Source organism: Danio rerio, chromosome 16 (assembly GCF_049306965.1).
Source record: "Danio rerio strain Tuebingen ecotype United States chromosome 16, GRCz12tu, whole genome shotgun sequence".
Lineage (NCBI taxonomy): Eukaryota > Metazoa > Chordata > Actinopteri > Cypriniformes > Danionidae > Danio > Danio rerio.
Genome location: NC_133191.1, coordinates 11,844,786 through 11,857,801, shown reverse-complemented (window position 1 = coordinate 11,857,801; position 13,016 = coordinate 11,844,786). Strand labels below are relative to the sequence as shown.

Below are 13,016 nucleotides of genomic sequence, written 5' to 3'. Positions count from 1 at the left end.
GCAAAACTTATGCATTTTCAAACTAAAACGCACTAGTGTAAACGGGGCCTTAGTCACATTGGTGAGTTTTGTTGGTTATTACCTTGTAATATTACAAAACAGTTTTTATTGCTTAGCCTTTCTGTTTGACCCTTGCTTAGGTCTTTTGTTTATGATATCTGCTGCCTACATTGATAATTTGCCTGTAACCTGACTACACTTCAGGATTCTCTTGCATGTACCCTTTTGCTCCTGTGTCTGACCATTGCCTGCCTGACTTACTTCTTAAAAAAAATGCATGTGGATCCTGGTCAGGCTGGAATATGACTAGCTAAAACCAGCAACAACCAGCTTGACCAGACTGGTTTAAACTGGACATAGCTGGTTTGGCTGGGCTCCTAGCCTGGTTAGGCTGGCCAGCTAAAACCAACTTGACCAGCCTAACCAGGCAGGGAGCCCAGCCAAACCAGCTATGTCCAGTTTAAACCACGCTGGTCAAGCTGGTTGTAGCTGGTTTTAGCAAGTCATATTCCAGCCTGACCAGCTAAGACCAGGCTGGAAATGGCAGGAAGTTAGCCTGGAAGTGGCCAAACACTCTCTAAAACCAGGCTGATCAACTTAAAGCTCTTCTTAAAGCTGCACGTGGATTCTCAACCATGTTGTCCAGCACCTTCAGCTACACCTTTTATGCTCAGTTTAAGGCAGTTCATTTCAGCAAATAAAATGAGTTCACACTAGTATTGTTTACTCTATACGGTAAAACTACTACGGGTAAATCAGGTCATCCTGATAATATAACGATTGTTCCAAATTGCCAAGTAATTGCAAAAACTCTTTGGATGGTGGATTATCACAGGTGAACCTCACAATTCATCCTACCGCTTCATTAGTCAGCTCAGAAAAACGGCAGATCTTGACCTAAATATTAACCAATGGAAAAAATGAAATAAAGTATTCTATATAAACCAAGTAATTATTAAAATTTACTACATTATTTAGAAACATCAAGAAGCTACAACTGCCAAGTAATTTAGGCACTTGCCCAGCAAAAATAAAAATTGGACATTGGCACATTTTTTTCATGGAGTTAAAATTAATAGTAGGCCAACACAAAATTGAATTACTAAAATGTCTCTACAAAACCCAAGATCATCCACAGCAAAGTCCAATATAAAATACAAGAGTTGAAATCTCACTGCTCCATCTAAGTGCTCCTGTGAACATGATTTGAGCTTAAGGAAACGTAACTATTTTACATTCTGTTTAATGGCTAATTTTCATGAATTCATATAAGTTCAGTCGTACAAAAATTCAAGATTTTAAAAGGAGGCATGCCAAACCGCACCCCTACACCCAACTGTCATAGTGGATGAGCAAATCATAATAAAATGTATGAGATCATACAAATACTGTAAGCCACTATATGAATTAGCCACAAAATCAAGAAGTTATGAATTTCCATGAGATGGCTTTGATATAACCTAAGTAATGACGCAAAACCTTTAACCAGGTATTTCATCAGAGGACAGATGTAACACAGTGTAAAAATGTTATGTTGCTTATCATATTTTTACTGCATTAATGATCATTGTTGGGGCAACAAATGAATAAATGAACCAGATCAAAGGTAACTCCCAATATTTTTAAATAAAGCTAGAATAATGATGCATTATTTATACTGACCTATTAAATTAAATTAAATACTCAAAATGCTTCAAAATCTTACAATTTAAGTCACTGTTCGCTCAAAAAATTATATCTTCTTTTGTGTTCAACAAAACACAGGATAAATGGTAAAAGTGAAACTCTGAGAGTCATGATCACCACTTCTTCAATACACGTTCTGATAAATTTATATCATTTAACACACCATTATGGAAAAAAAGAAACAGTTTGGCATTAAATACTCAAAACACAGAATAGAAATGACAACAAAGATATTTTACACTTTATTTTCTCTTTAACAATTTTTTGTTTTTGTTTTTGAATTTTAAATAACATGACAGTAGTTATATCGTATTAATTGGAAAGATGATAAACAATATACTTTAATATTCAGATAATACAACTTTTTTATAAGTATATAAATATTATTATCACAACATGCTGTTTATGATAAAGCAAAACTACTTCCTTCTTTATTATCTCTAGGTGACATTGTGTTCAGGTCTAAAAGTGATTTAAGTATAAGCTCATTGTGTTATGTATGTATTAGCCCAGTGCAAGCACGGTGAAGATATGGCTGATCATTTCAGAGAAACTGTTTGGTTGAAGCAATAGTAGCTAACAGTATTTAATAGCAAATTACACCAAGCGATTTAAAAACTGTAAATAAACATTTAATAAGAAGCATTTAGGAGTATGTAAAAAGTATGTCATGTGCTTTCTATTTTATTGTATATCACCTGCAAGTACAGCAGTCTATTGTATTGGAATTTGTTCTAATTTAGTTTGTAATGTTTTTTCGAGTAAACGAGAGGTTTTGAATCTTAGCATGGCTGCATATGGCTGATGGCGAATTTTTTTTTTTTATTAGAAATATTTGTGGCCTTGATCTCATTTTCCAGTGTGAAACACAAGTTAAAATCAAAAGGTATTTTGGTAATATGACATATATACAGGTTGCCACCTTTAACACACACACTCAGTCCATCTTGTAGCAGATGTAGAATTTTGGTATCTTTATCTTCATTTTTTCACCTGCACACAAAAAGAGTGTTTGGTAACTAAATGGGGACATTATACAGTATGTACATACCAGTAACTACACTATTTCCGATTTACTGCAAGACTACAGTATTTTGTTAACATTTTGTGTTGCATTCAAAACATTCATGTAGCATGATCAGTGGTGTAAAGTAACTTATTACAAATACTCAAATGACTGTAATTGAGTAGTTTTTCTCAATTTAAATTGTAATTTACCAAGTAGTTTTAAAAATGTGTACTTTTACTCTCACTTGAGTACATTTGTAGTGCTGTATCTTTACTTTTACTCCACTACTTTCCTTCAACCTGCAGTCACTACTTAATTTTTTCTTGTCTATGGAAATTAGAAAAATCAGTCCTGTAATTCCCGTCCAATCAAATCACACATAGAAGGTAAATTTCATCATAATGAACTACAGTACCTCAAGAAATGTGCACTTTACATTGCAGCAAACTGTTTGGAAGCATTAAAAGTGTCCAAGAAGATGTTCAAAATCTTTACACGCATTAACTTAGAGACTGTTTAGATCAGGGATGCCCAAACACAGTCCTGGAGGGCCAATATCCTGCAGATTTTACACACCTGCACGGATGTTTCTAGAAAGCCTAGTATGAGATTGATTAGCTAGCCCAGGTGTGTATAATTGGGTTTGGAACTAAACTTTGCAGGACACCGGCCCTCCAAGACCGAGTATGGCACCCTTGGTTTAGATGCATGTCACTGATGAGAAGTGATGGATATTTACTGTATGATGACCAAAATGGCCTTAAAAACCCAGCAGACACAAGACGTCAACATGATGTCAGATTGAAATTGTACCCTAACGTCGTCTAGATGCTGCATTTTGTTTGGAAATGAAAATAGGGTTTACATCAGAACTCAACGTCAGCCCGATGTCAATGTCCAACGTAAAACCAACCAAATATCAACTTTTAATGATGTTGCAGCTTGACAATGTGTCGACATTACCACTATGACGTCTATCAGATGTTGAGTTTTGGTTGCCATAACTGATGAATAAATGTCAGTATTTGACGTCAATAGGATGTTGGCATAAGATGTTGGCTCAACATTGGATTTTGGTCACATTCTAACAACCTAAAATCAACCAAATATCAACGTCATTTGATGTCATTATTGGACATCAAAATAATGTTGTCCTTAGATGCTAGCTAGACATTGAATTTTGGTCACCTGACATCACAAACTAAATCTTACCTATATATTAACGTTTTATTGCATTGTGTGCCTGCTGGGCAATAACTAAATGCACTACAGAATGTTATGTTTACACACATCCACAAATTACATGTAGATGCATCAACTTTTAACAGCATAATACTCACTACTCATGAGTACTTTTAAAAGAGATACTTTTTACTCCTACTTTGAGTAATATTTACAACAGGTACTTTTACTCTACTCACTCTACATTTTTAGGTAAGTAATGGTACTTTTACTTAAGTATGCTTTTCAGTACTCTTTCCACCACTGAGCATGATGTTCTACAATAGGCAGGACTGAAGTTTAACGTCATGAAATTGAATCTACCTGCTCACCTTTGACTGCTTGGAACTCCATGTTTTACATTTACATACTCATCTTCTTTACTATTTGGATCTGTTTTCATATTCATATATATTGCAGAATCACCGCCCTTCCCCTGAGCCGTTTCACCTCCTCTAGTCATCTGGTGACCAGGGATGTTTACATAGGTTGAGTCCTACAAACAGATTTTTGTTTAATTATAATCACAATGTCAGGCACAATAATGATGAATACAGTGTTCATGTTGTTGATATGTAAAACATGAAACAGGAGGCATGCTGTGTGCTGTGGCAATCATAGTTTTGTTTTTATCAGTATCTATAGGTCAGATTCTGTCTTCAAGGCACGTCTTTGTAAAGTAGTTTGTAAAAGTTTAAAGTCCATTTGAGCAGACTGTAAAATACATCCATCTCAACTTTGTAAAATCAACTTTAATTTCCTCTAAGATAACACTAAGATAACAGAATGAATGACTGAATTCCATATACTATTACTGAAAGGTGCTGTTCCTGTAAGTGTTTATTATGTCAGTCAAACAACAGCATTCAATTTGGCCTCTGGAGAAAAAGTGGTTGAAATAAAAATACAAAGTCACTCACGGTTTTCTCTTTGCTTTTTGCTGGTGCTTAAAGAAAGAAACATTCATTGAGTTAGAGACTTAGAGAAATTTAGCTCAATCAATAGTTTCAGTAGTGGCTAAAGTTCTATTTTTAATCAAATGTAGACATTATATAATAGCAAACATACTGCACCTTCACTTCTTTGTGCTTCTCTCTTTAGCTTTGGGCTGCAGTGTAAAGACAATGACATTTTGTTAAAACATGGTGTTTAACTTTGTACATTTCTTCATTTCCCAAAAAAGCAAAAAAAAAAAGTTTATTACAGTAATACTGTAGTTTTCAATGTGGTTTTATAATGTTTGAAATATCCAATATTTAAAAAAAAAAAAAAGGTGTGAAAAAACTACAAATAATCAAATTGCTGTAATCAAGTAGTTTTTTTTTTCAGGAATGCTACTTTACTAATAAATGTGTAAATTTTTTGTTCTTTCTGTACTTTTCCTATACTGTTGTACTTTTAACTGCAGTCAAAACCTTGACTTCAACAACAAATAAGACTAACATTGACTATCAGTGCAATCAGTATATCCATTATACTTTTTTAAGCCACAGACCCTTGCGGTAACACTTTATTTCGATGGTCCATTTGTGTATTAGTACTGTCTCCTTAATATCTGCTGATACTGCTCCTTCAACAGACATTTAACTGACTATAAGAAACTTTGCAAGTACATGTCTACTTACACTAATCCTAACCCTAACCCCAACTTAATACTTAATCCAATAAGAATTAGTTGGCATGTAGATGTAAATGCGATGTAACTTAAATTTAACAAACGGAACATCAAAATAAAGTGTGACCACCCTTGCTGCTTCAAAAAATAAAGGCTATCTCTATTGTAATTGCCATCTTAATACGTCAATTATTCATCCACAAATGAAGCACTGTTTAGACTCAGTCAGAATGCAGTCATGTGTGGTTGATCTAAAGAAACAAAACATTCATTGGCATTATGTAAATTTAAAATCTGGAGGCAGTGATTACAAACTAAATGATGCATCAGATTACTTACATTTTGTTGGTTTTTGTTAAATAGACAATCAGGCCACAAATGCCTGAAACTGCAACTAAAACCCCAATGACAATCCCTGCTATTGCTCCTCCTGATAGTCCTCCACCTCCAGCTAAGACAGATACACAACAAAAAGACGACATTATACATTTAAATTTTCATCAAAACGCTTAAAAAAGATATTAAACCATAAAGTAATTACATGTAATATAGAAAGCAGTATATTTTTTCTTAGAATTAAAAGTGCCATTTAGTGCATTGAATCAATAAGTTAAATTATTCACTGATATCTACATACACTCAAAAAAATCAACTAGGTATGTATTGGATTTACAAAATAAAAATTTGTCAGATTGAAAAGAACAAATCAAGTTTACGTATGTTAAATAAATAATTCATGTTATTTGAAACTGAATCAAGAAATAATCAAATGAATTTGATCAGAACATGTTGATTCAATGAGACTGAGATGCTTCAAATCGACAACTCTCACTCTGGAGAGTCACTTCGCGCATATCAGTAGGTGGCGATAGTGCGTTTGGATGTCACCATACGAAAACAACAAAAAGAAGTATCACCGCGTGTTTTCGGCACAGTTTGGGAATTGGTTTTCCCAAGAGCTTGAATGTTATGCATGTTATGTTGTTGGCTATATGTTTCCTATACATTTTATACTTTTAAATTTTGAATAGGAGTACCAAAGTGAAGAAAGCTGTTTAAACTTAATTGGTAAAAAAAATGATGTTAACGTCCTACAGGTATTGCTTGTGGATCAGTTTTCTTAAGAGCCAAAGTTATTTTGTTGGCTAAATGTTTCTTATACATTTTATATTACATATTACAATTTTGGATATTATATAACATTTTGTATCAGAATATTAAAGAAGAAATTTGTTTAATTTGTTTGTTTAATTTGTTATCTACAAATGTGCTTTGTGTTCATACAACATGTTCAAAGCAGTTCAGGTTTACTTGATTGGATTAGATGCATAAAGGGTGCCACAATTAAATCATGTTCATTCAACAATTTTTTTTTTTTTGGTTTGGGGTGTAGGTGGGTAAGTTCAAAAATTCTCCAGAATCCATTTTATATGCTCATTTATTGCCCCATAAAATACCTCTAGGATCAGAAGGTCCTTATTGACCATATTTGGATTGGTGATGAATATTAATGAGCTCAGCACTGAACAGTTCTCAGCACTTGCTCTCTCATTCATACACGCACACATACAGATAGATGTACTTATAGATGTATACATAAACATGTACAAAGTAATCATACTTCATTTGTCAAATTTAACACAACGGGGTTTACTTTGTGGTTTGACTGCATGCCGCCAAGTTCGCTGGGCCAGGAAGCATTTCTGTGTTGAGTTTGCACGTGTTTGCAATAAATAATCACAATAAAAGGTGTTTCTTGTACATTAATCAAGCATATTAGAATACTTTGTGAATGATTTTTAGACACTGAGGTGGTGATGAAAGATATGATCAAGAGAATAATTACCATTTAAAACAATTAATTCAATAATATTTAACAATATTTAATTTTACAGATTATTTTTGCTCAAATAATTGCAGACTCAGAGAGATTTGTTTCAAACTTTTGACTGGTTCAACTATGGTAACATAAATTAATAAATAAATAAATAAAATGCACCTTCTAAATAAAGCAGTGTCCGATCGCAGTGGTCTCATGAAGTCATATAAGGCATAATGTCAATTTATTCCTGATTATAAAAATGAAATGAACTTTCTTCACAGAGGTCCTGGGTTTATTTGTGGGCATTCAAAATTCAAACAGGCTGTCGTCATGTATGTGTTTGAATGTGGAAGGCAGGAACTAATGAGCAGATAAATACATTGCTCAGCATAATTAAGTAGACTCCATTTTGAAAATTAATAATTTTATCAATTTCTCAGTGAATATAGGCTGTGTATTTTGGTGCATTTAAACAAAACAGATTTATTAAACATATATATTTATTAAACTAATATTTTATTCACCAAATATATTTAGAAATTGAAAGATAATACAATTTAAGTCAAGCTTAATATTGCAAAAAAAGTCAAACTACAAAATTTAAAATTAAAAATCTTTTTCCCCCTCTTTTTTAAATTTGTATTTAATATTTTTCTAACATATAAATTGGACTGTTATTGTAAGATATTTTGTTTGCTAAGCTCCAGATTTGGCCTCTAACTAATCTAATGTATATGCACAAATATAATATTGTATATCTTCCCATAAAAATATGAATTTAAAAGATAGATTTGTGAGGGGTGTACATATATATGCTGAGCAGTGCAGCTCAAACTGGAGAATTATGCACTTTTACTTGAATTATTTGTTTCATAAGAATCATTAACCAAACAACATCTGTTTTTAAAAAGAGTTGCCACGATTAAAGATACACATTTCAGGCTTTATGCAGGTGTTTCTGTCGTGAAGCAAATATTCGCAGAGATTCAGCAGTTTTTTTTTACTTGTTTGCCAGTCATGTTGACAGAAGACACAGGAAAACTCCTGTCTGTTTTACTAATTTTAAAATAAAATATTGTTTTGTTTTATTTATGAATATATAAAAATAGACCCTTAGCAGTTTTCAAATATGTGTTTGTATTATCAATCTTATCAAAAATGGCAGAGTATGTTAAGCTTATTTCATGGAATGCATGCTAAAATGTTAATGATCCCATGTGCAACATATCAGTCTGTGTTTAGGCTGCTCGTCCCCTGATGATACAGCTGCTCGTGTAAGTCCAAATGATGTAGAATGCAACCTAAAGTACAGGCAAATTTTGAGGGCATGCTAATGAATAGCAGCATAACTAGTCTGTACTGTGTTCTAATTGGCCTGTTTCTTTTACGTTCTTGGAATTTACATGATAATTAGAAATCAAAGGCATTTGAGACTCATAGTATGGCCATTTTCATGTTCTGAACTCTTATTGTTCAAGTGAAACTAGATATGCTCAGATTTTCTTCATAGGGCACTTTTAAATAAATGAAAACAATGCTTCTTTTAAAAAAAATAGTAAATTCAGATCAAAGCAGTCAGTGGTTAAATACATTTGAAAATACATTTAGAATTAGCTGTAGCTGCTTACCTTGAACTAGTAAAGCATGTGTTTTAAATTCTCTTCTGTTTGTGACTCTATTAAAGGCTGTACAGATGTATTCTCCACTGTTGTTGAAGTCAGTCTTATCAATGGTGTATTTGTCTGTGGTCACACCAGTGTCTGACCCATTAAACGTCCAGCTGAATGAAGCAGAAGGTTCAGACTTTGCAGAACAAGACAGAAATATTTGAACCCCTAAATCCACCACATTTGGACCCTCAATAGAAACACCATCTGGTCCATCTAGAACACAGACAAGAGACTCACTGTTAGAGGAACAAACTGAGAGCTGAAGAATGTCTAGATTTCATCAGCTCTGATGTTGAGATACTCACAATTGATGATCAGGGTGAGTTTTGCCGTCTCAGAGCTGACAGGGTTACTGTATGTACACTGATATTCTCCAGTGTCTGATCTCTCCACTGGACTAATGGACACTGATCTGTTATCAGATGAGAAGATGATTCTGCTGCTAGAAGACAGAGGACTGTTATCCTTCATCCACTGCACAGAGGTGATGTTGCCACTTCCCTTAGAGGTGATGTTAGCAGATGATTCATCCTCAATAAATGTTTCTTGTGGACCAGTAAGTGTCACATCAGATATTATTTCTGTGGGAGAAAAGGACTAATATTTTTCAGGCCACTACATGGAAATAGTTTTGTGTAAACCTTACTAGCATTCAGGATGTATTACAGTATATAGACTAAGCCAGTGGTGCCAGTGATCAAAAGTGTTGTTTTAACCAGCCTGATCTCATGAGAAAACGTAAGTATTTTACGTTTTGCCAATTAAGTGGCTAATTCGTACGAATTCGTACAATTTCAGTCGTACGAAATTGTACGATTTTGAAAAGGAGGCGAGGCACCTAACCCCACCCCTAACCCCAATCGTCATTGGGTGATAAGCAAATCATACTAAAATGTACGAATTAAATCGTACGAATTCATACGAATTAGCCACTAAATTAAAAAGTTACGAATTGCCATGAGATTGCGTTGGTTTTAACGTGACATAGTTCAAGATGGTAAAGACATTGACAAAAAAAGCTTATTTATGTTTGAACATATGGTCCCTAATGAAATTGTTCATGCTTGCTCTAGTGCAGGGGTAAACAAACCTTTTCTTATGAAGGGCCAAAATCTAAACTTGATTGAGGGTGGTGGGCTGGAGGTAAATATACCAAACTGTAAAGCTGTCAATGTAATTTCCGATTTAATTATTATAATTCATTATACAATTTAAATAATACTATAATTTATTAAATTTATAATACTTTTATTGTGTAAATAATTATAATATTTTGTACATTTTATAATGAACAACTTACAATAAAAAACATGAACAATCCCATTTCTAACACTAAAAAAATACACGTTGCCTTGATTTGCTTGCTAATGTCTTCTGCAATGTCACTATCCTTCATTTTTATTGTGATTCATTCACAACAATTAATTAAAAACATTTCATTTCAGTTACAGTCAAAAAAAAAAAAGTTATGTAAAATTCGAAATAGCTAACTCTGTTAAAGGCATTCCTGCCAAAACTCCCCATTCTCTCTCTCTTCTCAGATGGGATAGAGGGCCAGATCAAAGGTTACTGTGGGACAACTTCGGCTCACGGGCCCTAGTTTGGGCATCCCTTTCTCTAGTGTATAGTTAAATTAAGAAAACTTTAAAAAAAACTGCAAATTCAACCATCGTAGGAAAAGCCTTGTCTGACTAGAAACAACTACAAAGAGATTAATTACTGTGATTAAATGACTTGTTTGCTGAACAAGTAAAGTAGGGGATTACTTTTTATTTTTTAAAAGTAATTTAGGTAATTTAATAACACTTCTTCATAAAGTCCCTGCCTTAAATTACATTATTTTGGTTTTGTAAATCAGTTCAGATAAACTGTTGAAAAAAAGTTTTTTTTTGTCTGCAAAAACTTTCCAGAATTTTCACAATTATATTTTTAACTATGTGACATTTATCAAGACAGTTGCATATACTTAAAAAGCAATGATTGTGTACGAAATAAAAGACATTTGATAGCATGTATGACATTTTTATGCGTTTAAATATTTTAAAATAAAGCTAAAAGTTAGAAGCTAAAGACCCAGTTTGACTCAAAAAAAAGAGTTTTTAAGTTAGTAATATTTGCATTAGGATATATTTGAATTTAAGTAATATTGAGTCAATTAGTTAAATTACATTTGAGACATAGTAAATAAAAAAGAAATTTAAATACAATTTTATTCACTGTGAACAGTCATCTTTATCAAATGAAATGAGTGTGGTTAACTCAAAATTGACTGAAAGTTAATTGTACTTATTTGAAAAGAGTTCTGAACTCAGTGTTGAAGGTTATGAGTTAATTAAATGCCTCATTGCTTCAACTTAAATGGAATAAGTTCACAGTACTCATAGAGATATGTTGGTAACACTTTACAATTACAGTACATAAATAATTATGTATTAATATGTAAACTAAACATTACTTTATTATGAATTAACGATGAGTTAAGGTGTGCACTAATAAATAACTAACTTTAACTTCAACATGATTCACATGAGTTCATGTGAGAACAACAGCTACCTTAATTACTTGTTAGTACATGATTGTTTGTCAATTAATGTATTAATTACCACATTAGTTTATGCTTAATTTAACCATAATGAACTTATGATATGTTAATCTATAATTATGTTGTGACTTTACTTGGAGGGGCACATCATCATTAACCCATCATCATTAACCCAACTAGTGAGTTTACACTGAATAACACCAGATAAGTATTCTGTCAACATCAACATGAACAGGAGTTCATGAGTAGTTAAGGATGAGTTAATAGTGATGTGCCCCTCCAAGTAAAGTCATGATATAACTATACATTAACAGCTCATGAGTTCATGTTGGTTACATTTAGCTTAAACTTAAATGATTATTAATACATTAATTAACAACATGTTAAAGTTAATTCATGATTAGTGCAGACCTTAACTCATCATTACTTCATAATAAACTAATGTTTTGTTTACATTATAATACATCATTATTCATGTACTGTTATTGTAAACTGTTACCGATACGTTTTTTTTTAACTCAAATGGTTTGTGGCAATCACAAGCAACACACTCACCATACACCTGTAGTGAAGTTTGTTCTCTAATTTCATCGCCATTAACAGTATTCGCAGACAGATTATATGATCCTGAATCCCTGAGAGTCAGATTCCAGAGTTCCAGAGCGAGTGTGTTTTTGTCCAAAAAGACTCTGTCTTGATATTCTGAGGATACTGTGGGTGAATCAGGCTTTCCAGTCATTATAAGAATTGTTTCAAACTGCCAGGTAAATTGGTTGATCGCTGTTGATGGTGGATTATTAGGGGTGAACTTTACACTTCCTCCTACTGCTCCATTATTCAGCTCAGGAAACTGAAGATCTTGGCCCAAACATTGTTCTGTGTCCAAAAATGAAAAAAATACAGGAATAAAATTAAAATAAATAGAGAAGACAAGTAAGAAAAACAACCATATGCAATGAAATGCACAGTTAGGCTTTATCATTAGTATGTAAACATATTAAGACTGAACTAGCTAAGACCTTTAGTTTCTTTAAATAGAAATACAATCATCAACATTCGTAATTTGTTAAAGGACTCACCAAAACAGGCCACCATCCACAGTGTCCAGAATAAACCATGCGAAACCATCATGATCGATCTCTCATCTGTCAGCTCAAGCCACCTGAACTATTTACTTCAGTTTTCAGTTAATGATAAACTGCTTATCCAGAGACTGCTGAGACAGAATGAAGAGAGAGCTCACTGTGCCACCTAGTGCTGCATGTTCTCAACATTGTTTTGCTACCTCAAGACCCTTCATGGTCAAAATCGACATTCAAAGACCCCTCACTATATTTCTACCACATCTGATACAATGAAAAAAACGTCTCACTTTAAGCGAATTATGTAATATATTACATATATTACATAGTGATATTTTCAAGTGCTTAATAGTTAGAAAGTTGTACAGT

The 13,016-nt window shown here is 33.1% G+C and overlaps 1 protein-coding gene across 2 annotated transcripts; it reads right to left on the bottom strand.

Annotated features, from left to right (window-relative positions):
- Window positions 1–1,901: 1,901 nt before the first annotated feature.
- On the bottom strand, window positions 1,902–12,774 carry zgc:198329. Of its 2 annotated transcripts, none has more exons than XM_073925080.1 (9): window positions 12,645–12,755; window positions 12,121–12,441; window positions 9,329–9,604; window positions 8,982–9,236; window positions 5,871–5,982; window positions 4,990–5,024; window positions 4,837–4,862; window positions 4,241–4,412; window positions 1,902–2,679 (listed from the first exon to the last, which is right to left on the bottom strand). In XM_073925080.1, the coding sequence occupies exons 1-8, from the start codon at window positions 12,694–12,696 to the stop codon at window positions 4,245–4,247; spliced, it is 1,245 nt and encodes a 414-aa protein (XP_073781181.1). In that variant the 5' UTR covers window positions 12,697–12,755; the 3' UTR covers window positions 1,902–2,679; window positions 4,241–4,244.
- Window positions 12,775–13,016: the final 242 nt, after the last annotated feature.

Bases quoted from the DNA above. Each gene is read 5' to 3' on its own strand.
- zgc:198329 (XM_073925080.1), bottom strand. From the start codon at position 12,696: ATGATGGTTTCGCATGGTTTATTCTGGACACTGTGGATGGTGGCCTGT. The intron at 12,442-12,644 runs GTGAGTCCTTTA...TTTTGGACACAG, and splicing joins GTGGATGGTGGCCTGTTTTG to AACAATGTTTGGGCCAAGAT. The intron at 5,983-8,981 runs GTAAGCAGCTAC...TATCTGTCTTAG, and splicing joins ACATGCTTTACTAGTTCAAG to CTGGAGGTGGAGGACTATCA.